Source organism: Mycteria americana, chromosome 3 (genome assembly GCF_035582795.1).
Source record: "Mycteria americana isolate JAX WOST 10 ecotype Jacksonville Zoo and Gardens chromosome 3, USCA_MyAme_1.0, whole genome shotgun sequence".
In the NCBI taxonomy this organism is placed as follows: Eukaryota; Metazoa; Chordata; class Aves; order Ciconiiformes; family Ciconiidae; genus Mycteria; species Mycteria americana.
This window is the reverse complement of record NC_134367.1, coordinates 87,792,832-87,818,191: the sequence shown is the minus strand read 5'-3', so window position 1 is coordinate 87,818,191 and position 25,360 is coordinate 87,792,832. Positions and strand designations below refer to the sequence as shown.

At 38.0% G+C, this 25,360-nt stretch overlaps 1 protein-coding gene across 1 annotated transcript in view; it reads right to left on the bottom strand.

The window, feature by feature from the left end:
- Nucleotides 1-25,360, bottom strand: part of WDR64 (WD repeat domain 64) — a 77,498-nt gene that overhangs the window by 18,891 nt on the left and 33,247 nt on the right. Inside the window, exons 10-14 of the mRNA XM_075497177.1 lie at nt 23,398-23,537; nt 8,780-8,906; nt 5,810-5,958; nt 3,740-3,863; nt 2,294-2,463 (exon numbers count right to left, since the gene is read on the bottom strand). Of these exons, the coding sequence (XP_075353292.1) occupies nt 2,294-2,463; nt 3,740-3,863; nt 5,810-5,958; nt 8,780-8,906; nt 23,398-23,537 (710 nt within the window). The remainder of the gene's footprint in view (nt 1-2,293; nt 2,464-3,739; nt 3,864-5,809; nt 5,959-8,779; nt 8,907-23,397; nt 23,538-25,360) is intronic.

Below are 25,360 nucleotides of genomic sequence, written 5' to 3'. Positions count from 1 at the left end.
GGAAAGGATTTCTCTATTCACAAGAAAATTATCAGCAAGTGTGTGTCAAAAGCTTGTTTTCTGTGCCAAACTGCAAAAACTATTGCAGGTATCACCTAGCATATGCCTACACTGCAAACTGAAGTGCCAGCCAGAGATATTCCAGTTCACTTTAAATTACCTGCTGGTACATTAGAAGCTGTCCAGCTGTGGAGTTCAGAGCTTTTTATTTTATTGAGTTTAACTACCCCCTTAAAGTAAGTTGTCTCTTCAGTTATAGCTGCTTATTTTATTAACATTGCTAGTGTCCAGTTCATATCTACCATACCAGCAAAACTGGTGGTTGTTCCAATTGTGTGAGAAGAACAAGCCACCGTTCAGCCATGGCCCCAAGTCATTGATTCCTCCCCATTGTGCCTAGAGGCTACTAAGAGTTACTTTGATAGTTTTTCCGACTATAACAAATCCACTTCAGTATCTAGTTTCTGCTTTAACTCTGATATTTCTGTCCATGCTGGGAAGTGTTACTGAAATCAGCTCCTTAGGTTTTCTGCTGTTTTCATAGATGTCTTGAACTCCAGAATAAAGCAATGATTAGGATTTTAGTAAATCTTATGATATTAAGTGTATCAAACAAGCAATACCTTGGGGGAAGGACTAAAAATTGAGAGATCTATAGTAGATTCCTGCAAAGGATGAACTGGTTTTGGGGTGCTACTCAAGTTTACCTTGCTACCTTGCTATTACTTGCTATTCAGAGCCTCTTAAAAAGCTAATAATAATAACAACAACCTGTATTTCTCATTATCACGGAAACATTTGTATAAAAATTAGTTCTGCAATTACGTGAAACAGTATTAATGTACTTAGATTCATAAAGACTTGGAGGAGATTGAACCTCTCACTAACCCGTTTGTCAAGGGATACATTTACATTGCATGAATGTTTTAACAATTTCAGTAATAACACTGGGGAGCAATTGGTGTGACGTAGTATTTCAGAAAAATCTGAATATCAAAAGCAAATCCTGTATAAAACAGCTTTTTATTAGCAGGAGGCTCAAAAGTAATAAATTATTTACCAAGATGAGTGCGTGTATGCTTTTTTCCCCTAAATGTGTCATCTGTCTAGTAAAACTTACTACTTCTCCCCACAACCTTTGTTCCCTTGCACATAGTGGATTTAAAGTTTCGTAAGGAGAATTTTGTCCCAAGTAAAACATTCCAATTTGAGGAAGAAAATTCTACAGAAACATGGTTTGTCTGGGAAAGGAAACCACAATTATTGTGAGCTCCAAATGCATCCTCTTAATTTTAGCTGAAGGGAACACAGAGTAGACTCTCAAAGTCAAGCCAAGCAAGTCAATCTGATTTATTACTGTCTTGTTTCTTTGTATCAGTTCTTAAGCAGCCACTGTCTTAATCTAGCAATTTTAGACCAAAAAAACCCTCCTTTAGCCAAAATCTTCTCCGATACTGATTTTTTTTGCAGGATAATACCATGGTCACCTACTCTCCATAGAGGGAAAATATACCAAGGGGGATGTTAGGCTACAGTTGAAGAGCTTCAGAGTGACATAAGTGTATACGCCTGAGGCCTCTGAGGTTTGTGAAACTGAATCCTGAGTCATGGGAGCTTCCTATTAGTAAATATGAAATGGAGCCTCTATGGCATACAAATGACTGGGATGGGTCAGCAATATCTGACACTGAGGGCTCAGCTGCTGAACAGGGACAGTGATCTCTACAAAGGAGAAGTATCCAGAAGCCAAGAAGGTGATGCTGTGTCTTCCACTGCCCGAGGAGCACACTAAGGCTGAAAAGCAGTGGTGAAAGAGGAAAAGGTACAGCTGCCTCATGAGAACATGGCCCTAGGCCTGAGGTGCTGTTAAAAAGCAGGGCTCTGACCAGTGCAGTGAGGCTAAATACATGAACAGGATTTGCAGGAACAGTTCTAACCAGTCTCAGCTGCTGGTGAACTAGAAACTCTTTAAACAGGGTAAAAACTGTCTATAATAACAACAGCAATATTTTAAAGCTTTTACCTTAAAGGATCTGTAACTACTGAAACCTCAATCACAAACAGAAAAGCAAATGCAGGGAAAGAAATTATCAGAATGCTGAAAACCAGCAATGGACTAATGAACATATTAACAATTAGACAGAAAGGCAGAAAGCTGATTTGATGACATGCAGAAAGTGGATTGTTCCTTGACAGTTTCTAAAAGTTTACTAATTAATGAAGAAGTACTATTTTACCTCGAAAATTAGGAGTTACCCAAAGAAATTAGGAAAAGAAAGTATATTTGAAAAACCTGAATGATTTTCATCTTCCCACTCTGCTCCAAAACGAGAAGTGCATGTTGACTCTCATTAGCCTTCAGATAAACTATCTTCAGCAGACGACACTCATCTTTGCTGTGCTGGGCCAAAGGCAAGGCTTTAACTTCCTGCCCGCTTTCAAACTCCCAAATTTTCACTGTTCCTACACACGGGTGAGAAAGATATACAAAAGGGAATGAACTTTCAGCAATAACTTGTGCTTCAAAGTCAGAAACTTGAACTAGATCAAACAGGGAAAGGAGAAGAAAAAAGAAAATCCAATTGAAGATTCAGAGTTAGGTCACTGGTCTTTCAAAAGCTGTAGCAGCTTGTGTTTTTCTTAGGAAAGCACCCTTAGGGACACAAAACTTACCAGAAAGCATCTTCACCACTAGCCCCACCATTTTTCCATCTTTTTTCCATGCCTGTTTTATGCTGCAGCCCAGGATAAAAGACCACTGCCTATCTTACTTCTGTTTCTGGACTAACGTCATCGGAGAGCAAGCAGAGTGTGGGCTGTCAGGCAGAAGACTTCAGGTTCTGAGCTACAGCAAGGAGCAGAGGGATGTGGTTGCTGGACATGTCCCACAGAGCTAGTGGGGAGAAGGAGCTACAGCATTATCTTAAGTTACATATGACTTCACTTTTGTAAGACTTGATAGCATTCACCTTCTGTCATGCTCTTAAGATTCATAAAGGGTGCAGTCTCTGCTCCCAAGTATAAACAAGAAACATTAGCCAGTATGCTGTGTGGAAAAGGCCATCTCCTCTTTATATGAGGCAGCTTTCATATATTTCATGTATTTTAATACTTCAGGTGTATGCTCTTGAACATTTGAAGGTGAGAAGAATTGTTCAGCCATGTTAACAGATTACAAAATTATTAAAGTTTGCTGCAGAATTCAGTGTAGCACTTGTGTATTGGAGAGGTCTTGTCACATTACCTAAAACTGATGCACCCTAAATAACACACGTGAAAAATTCAGGAAAGATATTCTAGTGTTCAGTGCCTGCAGACACTATGAAATTGAGCTTAGATACTATAAAATTGAAAAACTACTGTTCTCCATCTGCAACCATTTAGTTACAGATCTAGGTCCTAAGTCCTATGAGGAAACATCTTTTCAGACCAAGAACTTCAAATATAGTCTTCCAGAGAGCAATAGGCTAGCAAAGTACCAGAGCACAAGCAGCCAAAAATCACCTTTCTATGAATCACTTATCAAATAAAACCCAACCAAGACACCCCCCCTCTTCCCCCCTTCCCCAGACCGACAGCTGTGCTTTCCTTTCTGTGCATATTTCCTCCCACCTTGGAAGAAAGCCAAAATTCATTCTTCTGTCACTGAGACAGTAAAGGCAAAGAGTTCTGTCTGCTCATGTAATATGTAGTTTTCAATAAATGTAATAAAAATGTGGTAATTATTTAATTGTTTTACCGTCACATGCCCCAGTAGCAAGATAAAACCCATTTATTTCAATGGCTGCACAGGTCACTTCAGTATTCAGCCCATGTGCATCTTCAATCTGATATATTTGATATCCTGTTTCTAGGTCCCAGACCTGAAAAAATAAGATGGTAATTATTTGTACTACATCCTCTAAAACTCATCACACTATGTGTTCTAGTGTAACTGGAGAAAGACGAATAATTCCAAGAGCAAATTTTCACATCCTGTGAAACAGGTTCTCTGTTACAATACCACACTACCATGTTCTTTTACTGAAATACTAGTTTTAATTTCCCTGAAAACGTCCCTCTCCCCAGAGAAGCCATTCTGGCAAGGGGAGGTTCTATTTAGTATGCTATGAGAAAGACCCTTGTTAAGTCAGGGAGGCTGTTGTTAAATGTGAGTTTTTACAGTCCAAAAGCAAAGAAATCTAACTAGAAAGAATGATTTGAGCTATAATTTCTATGCTGAATATCAAAATGAGGCTTTTCATAAAGATTTGGTCAAAAAATGTAGGAACAACTATATCTAATCATTATCTAATCCTTTTGGGAATTTAAGCAATGCCTTACAATGAAGTACCGGTACAAAGTTTGGTTGCTGTAGTGGGATAGCTCAGATTCAACTGGATTTATGAAGTAGCCACTCATGTCACATGCACTGTCTGGATCTGATTTTCTGCAGCACCAAGTGCCCAAAACTATCTTGTAATGGTAATGGTGTTGTAGCCATTGTGGTGTAAGGAAGGCAGGTTTACAGTGAGAAATAACATCTTTACCGAGCATATAAAACGAACAAACCTTTACAAACCTTTCTCCACAGGAATGACATGCGTCACCAGCTGGCCCAATAAGAGATGCTACCTCTCCCTACAAATTTTGCCATCTAACCCCATCAACAGTTGATGAAAACTGCAGGTCCTTGGTACCTCTGATGATCATTGTCACACTGTTAATTACAGCAGCAATGATTCATTTTATTCACCAGTGGGTTTCCTGACACTTGCATGGCAACTGTTTTTTAATGGTTCAAATGCAAATGGTAAAGTTAATAGGCAAGTTTAATCTTTTCATTAATGTTTCAACACAAACAGAGCTGTGATAAAAAGTGATAAAAGTGATCTCCATCACTTTATTTTTCTTGTTAACTGGCTATTATATTCAACACTTCTCCCTCACTGTATGACTTGAAATCCTCAAGGCTCAGAACAGCATGTTCTAGGAAATTATTTGAATGAGAAAAGGATCTACAGAAGGTCAGCAAATTGGCTCCAGAACTGCTAGCCATATAGAAGCAGATCAGAAAAAGAATAAGAAGCAAAACAGGAGGATAAAAAGTCAGGTTTTATAGTTTAGGCACACAGTATGTGCCAATGAATCTTTTCATTTTTAGTGAAGGAATCTTTTTATCTGAAAGCAGCATCTTTTACACAGTCCTGTTTTTACAAAGTGATTTTTTTCATGTTTTATACCAATCCATAGGATGTCTAAAGTACACATTTATATTCTACTAAGCTGACAGGGACTCAAGCACTTCCTAAACTTTAAAGAGAAGCTTATTACATATGCCTTCTGAATTGAAGAATAACGTGTAATTGTGCTTGCATGAATCGTTGATTGGATGTACAGTTTGACATCATGGCAATTAAAATTTTTCTTTGTAGCTACTAAATAGCCAATGGACTTTCACTACTCTTGCTATACTTGCAAGAATCCATTGCAGGAACAGGTGAAGTGTACCTGTTCAGCCAAAGGAAATAAAACTACAACTAAATCCAGTACCTCCGAAGCCTTGCTCAATCTGCCTGGTGCTTACGGTGCAATTATGTCAGTGCAGATCAGGGAAGTAGTTATCTGAGAAAAGTAATGCTGCTGAACCCAAATAGTTTATTCATCGTGGCTACCACTTCCCTAGCGAATTTGAGCACAAAAATAGCCACAAAACCAACACTTTGAATAATGTACACTAATCACTTATCTAATTGCCCAGTAACCTATTTATAATAAAAAAGGTGAGACTTTTCTTTTTCAGTTTAAATGGAGACAGCTTAACACTCACCTTCAGTATTGACTCAGAGCAGATAGTGAGAATCTGGTGAAAAGCCCTGTTGTAAACCAGAACACTGATGCTTTTCTCATGTGTCTGTGGCACCTGTCTTGTATCTTCTATTATATGAGTTAGGGGATAAATGTCAATGGCAGCTGAACCTGCACAGGGTGAGAGGAGTGAGAATATATACATTTTGTGTATCATACCAGTTACTTTCCCTGGATATAAAAAGATTTTATGTAAACCATAGGGTTCATTTGAGTTCTTCTGAAAAGGATAAGGAATATTGTCTGTTTCTTGAGAATATCTGTTCTCTAAACTGGAAAACATTCACACATGCTCCCCACAAAGCACCAGTTAAACAATGGCTAAGTATTTACCTTCCTTAAACAACCACCTGCCCACCTTTGATGGGATTGATACCCTGACTCCAAATCATTAGGAGCCATAAATCCCCCAGTCCCAGATTGGGTTGGCATGGAATGGAATGAACCCAAAGAAATAAAACTCTAACTGGCAGATATGTCACTAAAATAAATTCTGGTATCCACTTTCTTAAAGATAAAGCAATTCTATCTGCAGGCAATGATGATGTCTTTCCAGTACCTTCCTTTATATAGCACTGTAACCAGATGATGTAACACTGTAATAAAATGATTAGTTCGTTCTTTTGTAACTAAGCTACATAGAGATAGGAGTGGGGTAGACAATACTTTAATGTTGTGTTTGTACACCTATGGCTATGGATATGCTGCCATGCCCAAAGGCAATTGGACAAGGAGTAGTATGGACACGCTGCTATGTTCCCCGTACAGCCCCAGCCCATCTTGACAACAAGTTGAGAGTGGTTAGAATAATTGGTTTGTGCTAAGGGTGACAAATCATTGTTAAGGACCATGCACCGTGAAGAAGGGAAGCAAGTTACATAAGCAAGGTGATATTGCGCATGCCCATAAGAAGGGGTCAACTAAAGGACACACCTGTACGACCACCAGGGACCACCAGAGACCCCCACGGAAGCCCCTCGGAGTTTAAGGACGCATGCGTAATGACCACGCAAATATGATAATTAGTTCTGGGAAAGAGAATGAATATGCATGATCATTCCGGGAAATTTGATGCATATGTAAGTAATTGGGCAATATAAGTTTCGGTTGATGTAGCCTGCGGCATGCACGCTAGGTGGAACGATCCCCCGTGCATCTGGGTCTGTAATAAAGAATGCCTGCTTCTTAATGCTACATTGATGTTAAGGAGTTTGATTCCTGATTTCGGTGACAGCACTGCATGTCTGAATGTTGTTTTCCAGACACCTTCCAGTGCTCTCGGGTCAGAAGGGTTGCAAAGACAGAGAGGCAGATGGGGATGAGAAGACAAAAGAAAGGACAGGGTTTTTCCAACGCAGGCTCACAAGCAGACTACATGTACAGCCTCCTATTGCAGTTCCAGTATTACTACGGTTCTACCAGCAGAGGAGCAGCAGTCAGCAGTGAGTATGCAGCAAAGGACGAAATTGCCTAATACTTGGCATAAGTCCAGGCATAGAGGCCAGTAGCTTGGAAAAAGGCACAGAAGGAAAGCTCTGGCAATATTCAAATGAAGCATGAAGGTGAGCCGTGATTTATGGATGTTAGTGAACTAATAAGTTAAAATCTCCTCTGTGAAGCCAGGTACATAGCAATGAGAATTAATTTGCCCACAGATAGCCTCAGTCTCTTGCCTTCTTCAGGGGCAAGGAGACATTCACTTAGCCTTTTAATGGAATCATTAACAGAGTCCAGGACCAGATTTTTACAGATATTTAGGCACTGCTGCAATCATTGTTTATAAGGGCAAAGTTACCTCATTTTGTCAAGGATTTATCCATGTAAAATCCCTACATTACTAAGCCTTGAAAATCTCACTAACTTAAATTTGAACTGACGATCTTTAAAAACTAGACTGATTAATATTCTGGGCATTTTCTAAATAAGACCTAGAAGCTGAAGTTTCTTAAGCTTTGCAGTGCTTACCAAATACATATAACAATTTGTGGACTCTAGTCCAATGTATATATTTAGGCTTCTAAAACAAGTTTATTGGCACAAAGATTGAGCAGAAACTACCAGGTCACTGAAAACAAAACGTTTCACATTCATCTTCTCAGATTTGACAAGCTTTGCAAGCTTTGTGCTTTGTTCCTAATCCAAGGACAGAAAAAGCTGTCTCCTAAGACAATGACCTGATTTGCCTGGTATGTCTCAGGCCTCTATAGCCCCAGAACAGGTTCAAAGCTGTTTTTTTTTCAGTGACTGTGTCTCTGGGGCAGACAAACTCTGCTGGTTTCCACAGTCTCCGCCTTAGATACAGAAGGCTAACATCCTTAGTAACACCTATGAAGCTCTGGTCCCTTGGAGGTTCCAGGCTCCTTGCTACAGAGTCAGGAAACAGAGCCCAGAAACCTCGGGATGAGGTCCCAGGATTTCATTCCTGGTCAATCGGACAGTGCGTCTGTTGACACCACAGATTGTGGGGCTCTCTGTAGCTACTGAGTTAAATAAGGAGTTTGAATACACTTGTGAGGGCTCCACAGAGACTATACTTTGCTGCTTTGATCTCCAAATGGGAGGAGGGTGCTAGAGGAATAGTTAGGGGAAGATGAGCAGCTTAGTAGCTTTCAAGAAATGACAAGGCTACAGAACAATATCTGTAGCTTAATTTTTCTAAGGAAGGCTCACTTTGCCTTCAGAGAAACCTTTCTCATTTCCTCTGGTTCCTGCTGTTAATTCCCATGCTGCATATTTTCATGCATATTTCTACACTGAAATTAACACCATGTGTAACAAGACCCACTTCAAAATGGTCTTAATGTGCAAATACCCTTACCTGTACATCTCATATATCTTATTCCTGTACTCAACTTCAGTTGTATGTAATCATAAAGGAAATTGCATTCTAGGAGAAAGGGGATGCTCTCACACATCAACTGCAGTAACATACCGGTGATAAGTGTGCCATGATCATTGTCAAATACCATGGCAAAGCTCTCCATCTCTCCAGGACTCCCTTGATTATCATGGAAGACCTGCAGCAGTGAAAGGGTCTGTATATCCCACACTCTAAAAATCTAGAGGGAGAGAGAGGGGAGAAAATCTAGTACTGTATCATGATTGGATTTTCAACTACTTTTTGTTTCTATGACAGTAATATAGCCTCCAATGAAAATCACATTGTTAAGCATGGTACATCCCAAAATAAGCAAGACAAATATCAAAGGTGTATTTATACCCATTTTACTGAGGATAAAAGGCACAGAAAGGCTGAGTTTTGTAATCTTGAACTGACAAGTCCACAGCGGAACCAGATCTCCGGAGAATTAGTTCTACTCCTTAACAACAAGATGACTCTATTGTATCATACTTTTCAGTCATGTACAGATAAATACCAGTAGTTGAAAAGCTTGTATTTGAACTGGAATATCAAATGGTGTGCAACAGTACAAAGATAAATTTCAGAAGGTTCCAGATAAAGGAATTCCTGAAATCTTTGACTGACAGCAGATGTTGGAGCAAATCAGGACACATACTGCAGAAGGATCATTTTTATGCATATATAGTTCTTGTGCTCTCTGTAAGCAAATGCTACTGATCACGGTCTGGGTACTATCCTGTAAGGAGCGCTAGATATATTAGATATATTTGTTCTCACTTTCAGTTTCAACGGAAAATACAACACTTGCTTTAAACTCTAGAATTACTCATCAATAATTATACATTAGCAGCACTTATTCATCCTACCTGATCAAAAGCTGTGTTGAACTTACTGCTATCCCATGCAAACTGCTCTTAATCCTGCAAGAAATCATGATTTAATTTCATAGATTCCATGGCTTTTAGTGTGGTGTATTTCCCTGCAAGATAATCTTACTATGCTCTCAGAAGTTATTCTGTCATCACATCTGCCTTCCATTCTTATTCATCTGCCAAAACTGTGGTGCATTTTATATAGGCATTTGTGCAAGTTGTTTGTATTTATTCAATTGTCTTATTAAAAGGTGGACACAAAGACACATGTTGGTACAATGCTCCCATCAATACTGGTAGTGTTGTGTGTGTTGACAAAAGTCATTGAATCTGGATGAAATGCTCCATAAAATGTAACCCCATACAACACATCAGCACAAAACCATGAAATATTCAACTGAATTTGATAACTGAGCTGCATCTCAGACAGAACTATCACATGAATAATTCTGCTTCCTGTGCTACAGTCCCTAGAGGTCTTCCTCTCTCAGCTATTCCTTATTAACTTTGTCACTTAGTTGAGATCTCAGTGGCTTTTCTTAGGTGATCTTGATGCGGTTAGTTGAATTCAAACTTCATAGTCTTGGCCAGGAAGCATGAAGCAGCCTGACTGGGGCTGGGCTGCTGTTTCTCAAAAAGAGCAATAATTTGGGGAGATCTGATAAGTAAAAAAAAAAATCTTAGGAAAAAACCTAGGGAAATCCACTGCCATTTCTTTGATTCGTCCCAGGATCTCCTCTATGGTGACCAACATTACGGTAATGGTAGGCCCACGTCCAAAGTTGTCTGTAGCAGACAGCTTGGCTGCAGATTCTTGCATTACATTCCTGAAAACCTACTTAATTCACCCACAGGTAAAAGCAGCTGTGTTGGTACATTAGCTTGCCTATCATGGAAAGACAGTCCAGTAAGCCTCTTGAAACCCACCTGAGCATCTGTCCATAACAGATGGGCACTGTAACAGAAAAAGAAGCAAGTGGAATTGGGACAGAAAGACAGGGAGTTCATTTTGAAATTACTTGGTTTTCTTTCTGACTGATATATTAGACAGCACAATGACTGCCACCTTAGAAAAACTTAAAAGAGATTAGACAGAACAAAGAACATAGAGCCCTGTTCAGCACTTTCATATAATTTCATAGAAGTTTTAATGACATAAGCTACTTGCTAAGGCCATTAACAAGTTATGCCCTAGGAAATGACTTACAGCCAGTCTTGTATCAGAAGTGCTAGAAACTCCTATCTGATGCATAACTCAAATTCAGCACAGTCAGGGTGCTACTGACCTAGAAATGCTGGTGACTGGTAGAAGAAAGATGGATTAAATTATCATTAAAGACATCTGATTTGCAAAGTAATTGCTTTTAGCTCATCTTGCCTAACACCAAGCTAGAAATCTGACAGGAAGAACTCTGAGGAAAAAACAAGAACATGACATCTGTCAACCTCATAAAGAAAACAGCTACAATCAAATTCATTGCTGAAAACTCAGAAAATTAAGTTCCGTAATGTTACTCACCTTTTAACACAAAGATCTGTGAAAACCTGAAACAGCCCTGAGAAATACTTTCTCTGCAAATTTGGGATTAGATAATTTTACTTCTGCAGAGTACCATTTGTATCTGTCCATTTGATCACATAAAAGCTTAAACTTTTTTTTTTATGTAACTACTTCAGGAAAAAAAATCATTTTACACCTATAAACAGAGAAAGTAAGTGGTTTCCCAAAAGACACACAGCAAATCATAGTCTGAAACATAACCCACAAGTTTTGACTATTTCAGCTTTCTTCACCATAGCCTATTCCCGTCTTCATTTTGAAATCTATTTATTTTTCTGTTGAACAGAGCATGTGCCCATTATAATTCATAGGCAGTATGTCGTGTCCTTAAAAATGCTTTTGGTAATGAGGAAGACTTCATTTGGGCATATGTTCATGTTATGAAAAGTTCATTGCAATTGCCAGGAATGGTTTCTTCCAAAGACACACATTATACAGTTAAGAATGACTGCTTGTTACTCTGGATGTTATAAAATGTTGAAGTATCTCTCTTTTTTCACTTAAAAGAGGACCTCAGCATAGAAAAAAAAAACCAACATTGCTAAAAAAACCAAAACCAAAACCAAAACCAAACAAATAGGAGACTGTTCACTGTTTGCAAAATAAAAATAAGGGAGACAGCAGTGGACGGAAGGCATTCAGGTAGGTACACAGATTATTGGAATTTCCATCAGTAACCTGATTTTAAAGGAAGTTACAGAGGATCCAGAAAAATTCTGAAAAGGAAGGGAAGAAAAGAAACAGATACATCTATCAGTGTTTAAGCAGATCACTTTTGGCACCAGAGAAAAGTTCATACATGACTGTTTCAGAATTTTAAGTAGAAATAAAATTTCTCCTGAATATTTTGTTTGTTTTCAGGAAAACTCAAAAGGAAAAGGCTCTAAAGAACTTCTTACTGAGATTAAATTTTCTGTGAGACAGTACTGAGTCAGAAGAACCATGTCCACCATATTCCTCTGATAGACTTCTGATTACATTTTGGGAGTTTACTCAGACATGCAGTTTCTAAAGCATACAAAAAGAGCTTTAGGGAGAAATAGGCAGTGAGAAGGCTTGAAAAAGGAAATCTGGCTGAATAGAAAAAATGATGAAACTGTTCATCCAGCTGACAGTAGACCAACAAAAATAGAAAGAAGAACTGGTGATGAAAGTCGAGAAAGTTAGGGCAATGTTGCAGGTAGATCTCCAAGCTGAATTCTGGCACAGTTGCAATTAGAGCATGTAAAAACAGCTGTAAGAACTGAAGATTAATCAGAAGTAGGTATCTGTGGAGATACTCTAGCCACGTGAAAGGAATAAGTCATTGAACAGAGATATAATGACCTTTCCATAAACATCACCCAGATCTGTTACAAAGTTAGTAAATTATACAAAACAAAACTGATGACAGATTATTCCAATAATCTCATGGACTAGTCAAGTTAAATTGGTCAACAATTGAAACATAAATTTGACAGCTTATTTTATCAAAGCAACGAGAAGGTGATTTTACAGCACAAGTGAACATGAGTAAGAGCCTCTTGCACTATTTCTTGCTGCTTGTTCAGCTATTAATGCCAGTACCACATTAAGAAAATGCAGTCACTTGAGGTGACAGCAAAAACGTGGACACATCACAGCATTTATGAATCTCTTCCCGTCCTCCTGGCCTTCTTCCTTTCCCAGCCTGTGGGCAGGGATGGGGAGATTACATAAACCACTCTTCCACGTGAGTAACTCCCACACAAGGCATCACCAGCATGGCCGCGAGCTACGATGTCACTGCTGTTCATCTGTATCAGGACACATGACTGCGCACGAATTTGTGCACAAAGAGTGGCAACGAAAGGCATGCTTATTTGGGAATTAGGAGGTGGCTAGGGGGAGTTGCCTTAGGAACATTTTGTTAATAGTAACTTTACTGTTCTGCTTATTTATTGAAGAACTCCCCACAGCAGCCTGACAAATGCCAGGAACCCCTGAAGCCCTCTGAAAACATATTCTTTATGGCAAAATGCTTCTAGACTGTGTCTTCTGAAATCACAGAATACAGACTATACTCAAGCAAACATTAGGGAGGAGGGGGAGCGTGGAGAGAAGGAGCTTCAACTCTTTTCGGAAACAACAACTTTCATTCTTCTCGCAGTTTCCACCTTACAGGAAAAGCCGAGCTATACTTAACGGCAACATTTTATCTACAACACTGGCTCACATGAAATGTGTATATTTGCATAAATAAACACTTTTTTCTCCAGCACCACCTTCTTTCAAGCCCTAAAACTCAGAACATAAAAAAACATGTACAAACAGCAACACCATCTCTTCTATTTTTCTTAATACACGCACAGAGACAGACAAAGAGCAAAAGATTCATCTTACCAACTAAAACGGGAACAGCAGAGGGAGACAGAACAAAGATGGGAAATAGGGCAAGAAAAAACTGGTAAATAAGTATTTTACGTGCTCTCAGTACAATAAAGTTCAGGCTCAGGGAACACATCTCCTGCTGGGTTGTTATGAGGAGGCCACTGTGGAAACATGCTTTGACTTTGGAAAAAGTGAATCCTCTTCTGCCCCTTTCTGTCTGTAATTAACTGAGATAGAAAAGGACTAAAGAAGTCCAGGATTTGCTGACCGCCCCCCCCACCCCACCCCCACCCCCCCCCCCAGCCAAAAGATAATCCCTTCAAATTACTGCTAGTTAAGAATAAGAAAGTGACCTTAAAACACTGCTCTCAAGAAAATATCTCAACAACTCTCAAGAGAAAACAGTAACTTCCTTTTAGTGCTTCCAAACTCTCACATCCTGCTGATACTTTTTGTAAGTTAAGGCAAATTTGTTTTTTGAAAAAGACAGACAACTTTCATCAGTTTTATGGAATGGCGATGCTGCGAGTCTTTAAAACAATTTATGAAAAAACACCTGTGCAGGAAAATCCAAAATCCAACCATTCTTGGGGCAGAAAGAAGTTGCACTAGCCACAGCATTCGCTGTAGGCATAGATAGGAAGAGTGAGCAACAATTAAAGCTGATTTTCTGTTGAAGTGTTTAGTTTATCTGCCTCTGCTACACTGTTCAACTGTTTCAGGGGGTCATTGAAGGCTCCATGGTCTAAGTGAAAAAATTTACAAATTCATATAGAACATCAGAGCCCTCAAAGACAAAAATCACCAGGCATGAAGCAGAGGTCAAACTGCAGTTCTGCTTGCTGTGTTATTTAATAGAGTAAGTTATCTGCAGAGAGTGCCGTTGAGTGTCTTGTGATCCCTGAAGGTGATCCTGCAAAGTACTACAACTCCCTGTAGTTATTAGAAGACTTAGGAACAAATTGATGTCAATGGGATTACTTGTGAGGCTAAGGCAAGGAGGATTTTGCTCTAAGCACATTAATGGAATGTGGTGCAGCAGATGGTACTATAACTAGTGCCTTATTGAGACAGTAATTTGGTGAAGTTCAAAATTATGAACATTTCAAATCACTTTCTCAAATAGTATCATTAACCTGGTAATATATAAGGTTACTTTCCTTTTCCCAAACATGGAGGAATGCTGGAAAGAAATCAAACTGGGTTATATGCAGTAGTGAGTCTTATTGTATAGTAATGAGTCTGCAGGATACTTACTGAGTGCTATGCAATGATTGAGAGTGTGTAAAGGCACTGTATGTCTGTCTCTGTACTGTGTGCTCACTGTGCTGACAATAGACCTGCCTGATCCCTAATGCAAAGATGAAATAACCCTCAACACTTCTGGAGAACAGTTGCAGTGGACATTTAGATGGTGTGTGGCTCAGAAACAGGAAGCTGGTCTATCTAGTGTATCCTGAAGAATCCGAGGATGCTGCTTAGCTGTAACTCCAAGTCCAAAGACAGCACTTTTTAAAGGACTTACATATTCTACCAGCATTTCTCTTCAATAAAAAGATACTGCTTCAGTGCTTGAATAAGCCATATTATTTTACTTTGTACTCCCTCAAACCTAAGAGAAAAGGTGTAAAATAATTGTAACACCAGGAAATACATCACTCATTCCTCTTTTTATAACTCCCAAATGATAAGTATCAATGAAATTACGGCCATAAATCAAGAGAATAGGCTGTTTCAGCCATTTTGGAAAAAATGTTTCCTGAAAACTGGGTTAGTGGCTTCTGCAGAATAATTCCAATCAAAGAGTTATATACATTTGTATTTACAGTTAAATCATATACTTTCACGTTCATGCCAATAACCTAATCTATGACTGCAACATGCTGACACTTTAGCAAAGAGTCCATGTATTATGTGAAAACCTGAGTCTTTATTTTGGTGCAATGACACAAAGGACAAGTTAATACCTTCAGACAAATTTAACAGTATTTCCTTTTTGGAAATATTTTAAACCAAAACATAAGTCAAGACAGACACACTGTAAGTGTAGTTGTGATGAATGTGGTTCCTGTTGGTCTGTGGTATATAATTTAACACAGAGAATAGTTTGTGTTTGTGGGAAATCTCAACACAAGATTTGGAACATGTTCCTATGATTAGGAACAAATAGATCACATTGATATTTCAGATCTCCTAGTAAATTCACTTAGTTGAACAGCTGAAGAAAAAGACATGGCTGTGGACTACAACTGTAATTGCAGCTATGCACACTGTTACCTTTAAGGTCTTCACAACCTGGAAGATCAGGAACAAATTTATTTCCAGGAATATTATATTCTGAAGCAAGTCCAGCAGCACAGAATTAGGACAATCCCTGTCTGTGCCCTGTCCTCTTCCTCAGTGTCACTACTATGGAAATACCAATTCATATGACAAAAGGATATAAGAAATTATTTACAAATCTATGTCTCTGCCTAATTTGTAGATATTTTTACCTTATAAAACCAAGAAAGTAAGTTCAACTTTTGTGATAAGAGGATTTGGTATATACATCATTTTTAATAGCTGCCTGACAGCAGTTTACTAATAATTTGCTCCATCAAGAAATCCTTATAATATTGGAGCAAACAAAGTGCTCATGTGCTGGACCAGTTTAAGGAATCTTCATTTTCTTAAATGGAACCATCATTTGAATTCAAATTCCAAAACAGTTTCTTAATTGTTGTCATAATAATAAATTTGTTTTATTGTTACTGGCTCAGGACAATCTGTTTTCAGTTAAATTAAATATCACAGAAGGTTTCTTCAATGTTTTCCAGAAAGCTGTATTGCACACTGTCCAAAATGCCCCAGTGTAAATAAAGAAGTCTGCTCAAAACAATTCACATGAATTCCAAGTTTTAGTGCAATGTGTCCTGGGCTTGTCTGCCACCAAATACAGTACAGATTTTTGACACCCAAGCCAGTGTGCTCTCTCTGCAGACCTATTGAGGTCTACCACAAAAAAACCCAAAGTGCTGCAAGAAGGCAGCACTGCTCAGACAGCAAATGTTTCCCATGCTGACAAGCAGAACTGATCTAGGGAAGAATAAGGAAAACCTTTGATATTATTTTTCTTTCACGGATGTATTTGACTGATGCTCGTTTTACATCATCTCATGATTCTAGAAAGATGTGAGAGCTAGTGACTAATTCAGCACTGGCAGTGACTATTTTTCTCTTTGCAAACCAAGAAGCCATGCATATACATTTCAGACTTTGGCACCAGCTCTCCTTTTAGAAGAGACTGTAGAAAGATCTAGACGTACCTCCAGCTGTCTATACATTAGATTGTGTAACACCACTTTGACTGGTTAAGAATGAAGGAGGGCCAAAGTGATCTTGTTTGTCGTTTCTTTGAGACTATCTATATCAAGATCATCCAGATTACTTTTTTATTATAGTAGAGCTGTACTTCTTATTTTTATACTTAGTTTACAGCACTAGATAAATAATTAGTATTTCCTTTAAGATTACCTTATATACAGGGGGACCGACAGAAACAAGACGAATTGATTTCAAAAGTGTGAGCCTCAGATTTTTCTTGTTTTACCACAGGCAGTGCTGAGAGCACAATGTCTATAGCTAACCTTGACCAAAGTACTCAGGTCAAGTGCCACAATGGTACATGTAGATTTTACCATTATATCTGAACTGTACAGTACACTGAAACAATAGTGTGCTGCAGTTCATCCCAGAGTCCTTGCTCCCTGATAATCTGAATGGGAACCTGGACAAACAGTGCTGCAAATCTCTGTTTTGTTCATGCCTAGGTTCCTTTCAGTGGAGATGACTGTGCTGGGATGTAGGGTGCAAGAGAATGGTGTGCACATTGGTCTTTATGCTAATGCTAAGTGGGGATGCAGCCAAGTTTTGCACCAGGGTGAGAGAGCTGGACAGAATTCTTGAAATTCACAGTTTAGACACAGCCTGAACTTATAAGCTATCATAATGAAGACTGTGGTGCATAAGAATCTGATTTAAAGAAAATAATCCACATTTTACTTTTCAGCAAAGTAATGTCAACACACAGTGTAGCAAGGCCTATGTTAAAACAATTGCCAGTCAAATTCTCCACTTCATTCAGGAGGTGGATTGCACATTTATCATAATAAATAAAGGCTAAACTATACTCTACTGAATGAATGTAACTCATGCAGTTTCTGCAGTATTTTTAATCCTTGTTTATGTGATTACTAAATTACAGAATTAGAGACTTTCAGCTTGTGTATCATTTAGTGGGACTGAGCACAGGTTCACTGCAAATAAAGATTAGCTTTCTACTTAGAAAGGTGGGGGTTTTAAGTAGACTGTCAGAGACAGTAAGCCTCTTTATACTGGAGATCTGCATTTACTAAGGGCTGCCTAAACCTATGTTATAACACCCAACCCTTTCAGAGCTTTGCTCCACCCTTTTCCTGTGTCCCTCCTTCCCTTCCTCCTTCCTTCCCTCCCTCCCTCCCCTACCACATACACATGCGACTTCTCTGTAGACACAAGTGACCTGCTGAGTAATCTGTACTTTTGGAATCATCTGTCTAACTCACAAAGTTAAGTCATGTGAACAGATTTGGGCAGTGTCAGAAGAGGTCGACTGAAATCCGGTCAGACCATCCAGCAACAGATGAAAAGCAAGCAGAACAGTGCTCTAAAATAAAGCACACGCATCTTAAAAATAACTTGAATAAAATAAGCATTGTGTAGATCTAATTGATCCTTGGCATATTCAACAATTGGACTTCCAGATAATCAGACTGCTTTTTTTTTTTTTAATATTGCAAGTCATCACAGATCAAAAAGTTTAAACTGTGGTGTAGTCATATTTCATAATAAAAAGACTAACTCATGGAACTGAAATTAAAAGCAGACTTCAGAAGCAAAAATTGCAGCCGCAGAAAACACCTGAAATACTCGCAGTGATCAAACCAATTGCTTGCACACAGTGCAAATAAAACATATGCTAAAACGCCTTATAACAAAAAGGCAATAATGTACTTCCTCATTTAAGTTATGGCACTGGGACAATCTCCCTCAGTGCATAATACTGACCCTTGTCTTAAAAATCTTTCACTTATTTCTATTTACAATTTTTGACATATGGTTAAAGAGAAGGTCTTAAAAATGAGCATAGTACAAAATAGTTTATTTATATCTGCTTTCCTAAACTTCTTGGATAACTTCAATATTGCCTTTAATCTAGCATGCAGTTACAAGTAATGTACTGGTTCTGAAGAACACTTGCTCTTCAGAAACAAAGACAAGCCTTTTCCTTTTTGGAGTTTTAGTTTTTGATTTCAGGTCTGCACGATCATAGTATTCTCTGTTCACAGAGACATTTGTTTTGTATCTTGGCCATTGTGTTTCATGAGATGTCTCTTTTGATACTTCCTTAACACACTGATGCCTCCCTCCCCTTCTCCTGGACTCCACTCTTTGTTTTCCATGCTCTGGGATGTTAAGACTGTTAGAGCTAATAATCTTGTAAACTATCTCTTCCACTGTAATACAAATCCCCTGTGATTTCTATTTTTTTTGCACTAGTGCTGTGAAACCGTGGTGTAGGATTGGTTCATTTTTACATTTCTGTATAAACTACGGCATACATTAATGTTCTACAGTATGGAACTAAGGTTAATACCATCAACTGAATCCTCTAGTACTCTTGTAAAAGATGTGTAACATTTGTGGTATCTTAAAAACCATTCACTGAAGTTTTTGAACCCCCTAACTCAGCCATTACTTCTTCAGACTGCAAACCTTCGCTGCAGCACAAGTCTGAAACCAAAAGCCAATGTGATCCCTTACTTTTGAACTCTGTAGTATAAATCAATTACATATGGGCTGCGGAAATATTCTTGTGAGTACATTTGTGTATGGCTTTTCAGTCTTAAAGTCCTTTGAGGTCAAATGAGGGCAAAGCAAGGTAGTAAAATTCTTTGTCTGAATCCTTGTTTTAAAACATTTTTATACCTTGTTAATATAGAAAGTTAATACTATGTACAAAACATACCAAAGAAAACTGACTACCAAAAGACTGACTATTTGATTTTCTTAAATACAGTCAGGAAGAATATGCTTTCTAGCTTTCTACCTCCATGGATATTAGTCCCTGGGAAGGTAGCTCACATAATATCTTAAGAGCCATCTATCCAACATTAACTCTTGTTGTTCTTCATAAAGTAATATGTAACAGATCATAGGAAATTATGTGTTACAATTCTAGGGAGTGAAAGCCAGAAGTGCAATATATGCAATCTAAGTTAAACAAGAAAACGGTTTGGGAATTTTTTTCTCTAAAAGGTTCCTAAATAGGTTTCACAAGAATATCCCCTATTCCCACTGTCCAGCCCTTCCCATTGTCTGACCCATGGGCCAGTAACAAAGGCAAGGACATTTTACATATTACCCTGTAATATGTGGTAGTACATATTTTTAATGTAATTTAGAATTTTAAGAAGTCTAAGAATTTTTTTTAACAGATATAATCTATCTCTTTAGCAATTAAGGTCTTTGCTTGCAGCAGAAAAGATGTGGGATGCCCACAGAATCCACTGAGCCCACAGTACTGAACATCATCAGCATGTGTCTGCTTACAAGAGAAGTGATGGAAGTGGGAGAAGGACAGATACAAAATAGTTTATTAATTCTGACACGCATATTATTCCACAAAATACAGTAGTGGCTCATGCCAAGGCCAGGTCTTGTGAGTACAAAGTGCAAATGTAATGAAAGGTTAATAAATCATTTCTCTATCATCTATTTCTCAAGCCCTTTAAAGAACAGCTAAAAATAGTGAGAAGTTTATCTACTGTAACATGTAAGGTTTTTCATATTCTTCTTGTATGATGTATAAAAATTTCCCGTCTTTCTTTAACTTCCCCTGGTTCTCTGATAGAAGCTATGATTGTCCACCCGTGAAACTATAACTTTCTCACTACAGTCACGTATGTCAGAAAATAAGGACTATCTATGCCTGGTGAGAATTAAGAAACTCAACTTGACTGGGATCTCACTTTGCATCTCACTTCCTGAAGGAAATGGAAACAAACAATACACAGAATATAAAGACATTTACTGCATTTCTGGTAGAGGCCTTGACAGCATGAAAAATACTGCAGCCTGTGAATACACATCTACCTAAAGAACATAGTGCTTAACCCAACAGTGACAGGAGAAATACTACAATCTTCTTTCAGGTTCTGTCATCAGAGGAAAATATTTCCCTAGTGCATTAGACTTAGGTTTGCCTTTATGATGCTGTTTTGAAGCTTTGTAATTCATATAGCATAAAAATATCTTTACAGTAAGTCAAGAAGATTTTCAATATAGTTCAAGAAAAGTAGCCATAAAGTATAAAATCAGTCTGAGCCTTCAAATGTGGTAATGTAACAATTACAAATCTTAATTAAAAAACAAATTCCCTACTTTTTACCTTGTTCTGTATTTTTAGCTGAAAAATGGCATGATAACAAAGCTTTTATTTTAATATGAATATCTGACATGTTTTAGGTTAAATTTAATTTTGGGAATGTCCAGAAAAAGTATTCATTTAATTTTCCTATGTTTTTCCCTAGTCCTGTTATTCTGCCAAACAGGTAATGCAAAATCTGTTGAATATAAAGATATTTTGTTTCCCTTGGTTACAATGTTTCCATGAGATCATTGATATCTCTCTTATTTTCAGTAAAGGTATATAGGGTCTCCTTGTTTTGCTTCAGCAGCCTCCTATATCACAGTCACTGAAAGATGAAAACAAAATAGAGAAAACTATTTTGATTTTTCTTATGCTAGGGAGACTGGAAAGCAAATTGGTCTTTGTTTTTTAGGTGGAAACATATTATATATTTAATGTAATGTTAAAAGTTCCCTGGGAAGTTGCACACTTCTGTATAATACCTGGTTCTTGTCTATACAAACACAAATGTACTTTAACTGGGTTCAAAGCAAATCTGTTACAGCTGACCTTCCTCTGCTATTGTGTATACCATGTATCATCTACAGACTGTAAATTCTTTGAGGCACAGAGTGATCATCACTTTATTTGTAAAGTCTTTTAGACTTGTCTGTGAGGGATCCTTTCTTTTTTGATATGGTTTTCAACTATGACCACAAGATTTACCTGACTTTTGAAAGTCTAGGAATTTATCTCTATTTCTTTTTAGTTTTGAGAAGTGTAATTTCTGCGTTATAACTCACAGCGCTGTTTAAAGACACATAGCTTTTAATTAAAACATACTTTCAGATATTCATTTTCATGTACAAGTGATCTTACTGATGTCATTGGCACAACTCAGCCACATTTAGTTAAGATCAGGTGTCCACATAGTTGGAGACTAGATTTTGCTTCCCTCTAAGTCATCATATTGAATAACAGAAAGGCCCACAAGGAACCTCAAGAGATCTTCTAGTCATTTACTGCCCCAGGGGCTTCATTCTTAGTTGCTTTTCTATAAATATTTTCATGTACATTCATTCCCCTTAAGTCATGTCTTATGTCTTATTGCATTTTTCCTACATGTATAGCTTGCAGGCTATCTGTCAAAACCCTCCTCAATTCAGCAGTAATGCATGCCTGTAGTAAATGTACAGAGTTACCTACAGAATAGACAGGCATAGATTTATAGGAGTGAGAAAGTGGGAATGGTTATGCCTCCAGGATTATGTGAAGATGGGAGATTTCTGTTGACTTATTTTCAGCTAGTAGTACTTTTAGAAGGGTGTGGATGATGTTAAGAATAGGATTAAAGACATGAAAACGTGGTATTTACTGGCAGCTCAATGAGCAGTTGTAAGCAATTATGGCAGAAGAGTGGCACAGACAGAATAAGTAGCTCAGTAATATTTCTTACATAACCCAACAAAAAGCTGGAACCTTTGAGATAGATGGATATCTCATTAGACTAACTATATTAGGTCCTTATTGCTTTATAGGAGGTATTTTCCACAGATCATACCTTCAATTTTAATGACCATTCTGAACTCTAATACTTCTGCCCAGGGCCCGCAGCCTTAACCAGCTTGGGGTAACTGTTTAATTTAGTATGCATGCTCTCTATTCCATCATTGCAGATGTTAATGAAAATATTGAATACTGCTGAATATTGAAAATATTGCATAGGACGACTCTTGAAAGAGCTCCATAGCCATTCATAACTACTCTTTCAGGGGCTTCTCATTTATTTTTGCATATATTTTTAGAAGTTTTTATTCTCTCCTGAACAGTCTTATTTTCACAAATGAGATAAACCACTGATGCCATGATTCCAACAATAACTTAAAGGAAACCCATCCATTTCCAGCAGAATCTTCCAATATTTGGTTTAAGAAGTTTTATTATTGATTTTATTAGTATTCCTGTCCATGGACAATGTTTTGGATCAGTAAGCCTTGTAAAAGAGACTTTTTAGAAAGAGGTCAATAGTTGAATATGATGTATGGAGTCACCAGTGTAAGAAAAACTCCACCTATGGATTTAGTAGGCTGACAGGCAGAGAGAAGGGTAAATGAAGCTGTAGGAAGTTTTTGCAGGTGATCACTACTGAATGAAGCATTCAGGTACAGGTTATGTTATAATTCTGGCAGTTGCCAAAGTAATATGGAAATCACCAGAATGATAATATCTACTATTGTAAGTATTCTTTTGTCACATTCAGAAAGAAAATACGTCAAATAGTTCCATTCTAGTCTGGCTTTTCAGTATAAAATCATTCAGAAATTTTAAGCTAAAACTCCACCTTTTTATTAAAATAAGTGAACTGCTAAGCAATGAGATTAGGACTAGATACTATCAGAAATCCTTACTCAAAACCAGATTCCTACTTGCATTTATAGCATTGATTTCCATGAAGTTAAGAAAAGTGTTTTACCTTTGCAGAGGAAAGGCTGATGACATGTTGATCTTTTTCATTTGTCACAATTTCCACAACACTATGTTGGTGTCCTGACAGCTTCCCTGTAGGCCTACTATTAATAGTGGGATGCCACAAACGAAGCAGTTTGTCATGACCTGAAAGAAAGAAAAAAAAAAATAGTCAGAAAGACTGAATAGTCACTGGTATAACAAATAAGCTTCGTAATGGAGAGCTTAGTGTTGCTAAGTCTCTGCTTTCACCATGTAGGCAACTCCCACATAAGGATGTGAATTTTTCATCCTAAGGGCTAGATTCCAGCTTATCCCCAAACTTTTATTAAAACCACATAACTGATTTGCCTTTCAAAGCCTTTTTATTTTGCTATAGGAATGTCAGGGACACTGGATTGTGACTATATGTGCTAGTCCCATAGGAGCAGAATACTTTATTAGAAATAGAACTGGGGCTCAGGCTGTTTTCCTTCAAATATCTAATTTATAAAAATGTCAAGACAATATTTGTGTCCACTTAGCCAGAAAATGAAGGGATGACCACTTCTATGGAAGAGGGTGGGCATGCAGAACAGGAAGGGGAGGAGACATGAAAACTGAGGGCAGATAGGAAACAATAACTGCTGATGAGTGATGTTGTGTCGTGAAGTAAATGAGAATTAGGTCCTTCATATTTATTTGTATGTTCAAACATTAGATTTACCTACAATTTAGGGAATAATCCTTGATTGCATTATAGATTAATCTTTTGGTACTACTTTCATAATAGTTTCCATAAATATTTCAAAACACAAAGATGTTAAAAATGTATTAGTAAAGTCCTGGGTTTACATACTGATGTAAACACAACTGTACCTAGTGCTCTGAAATATTTCATATTTTTCATGAGTTTCAAGAGAACATGAGCCCAGTTTAAATTTGACATTAATTAATTTATACCTGAACTTTGAATTCCTGGCAAATATTGCAATTGTATGAATTGTATGCAATTAGCTGAACAGTCTATTTTGACATACAATAAATTAAACAGCCACATTTTATCTAGACTTCAGTTTGAGTTTTAGCTAGTTTTCACTCAGCTTAAAGTGAAGCGCAGAAAGCCAAAAAAACATAGACTAGGAAGCACATTCCCCAAAAGAACATTCACGAAACCTCAAGGCTGTGAAGCTCAGCTCAGTTTTGTTAACAAAGAGAAGAGTTAAAGGTCAGCGCTTGCAGTCTGCTCTCCAGGGGTCTTCCTTAAGCTTGTTCAACTTACTGTCGTTGGTCAGTCCCTCCCTCTCTCTCTACAGAGATCTATTCCTTTCCTTCTTAATACAGCAATGTGTGATTCATTTAGGAGCACCCCATCTCCCTTTTCCTCCATTAAACATTATTGTCCTCTCAGTTAAATTGATTGCACTGTTTGTGTAGTCTCTCTCTAAATGAGAGAGGCTAATTGGAGAAATTATCTACTCTTAAAATAGCTACAACAGAAAGTCATTTTGTTTTATGCCAGATCATTTCACAAGTGGGACTGAGAATGTAACCATGCAAACAGCTGTACTGGCACAATGGAGGGATAACTTCTGCATAGGAAAGGGGAGCTGTGGATAAGTAGCTGACCAGCAGTAGCTTCAATGGGAACCAGTTTCTTTTCAGGGACACTTTCAGGCAAAACTATTCTAGATTAGCTGTCTATGCTGTAAGCATGGCAGGAAGTAGCTTTAAAAGGCTATAATTGCACAAGAGGTTTGTGAAGCCCTGTTGGATGGGGAAACTGCAGAACATGCTGGGCCCCGGCTCACTTCCCCAGGTGTTGTGTTAGGCTGTCGTAGACATGTCCTGTAGGTTAGCAGAACCCTTGTGACCAGGCCAGTATACATTACTGAGAAACAAGACCATGGGAGTAAAAGTCAGCTTGCAGACCTTCCATAAGGTCAACAGGAGGACGCGAAATATGGCAGACAGGAGCCTCCAGTGAGACT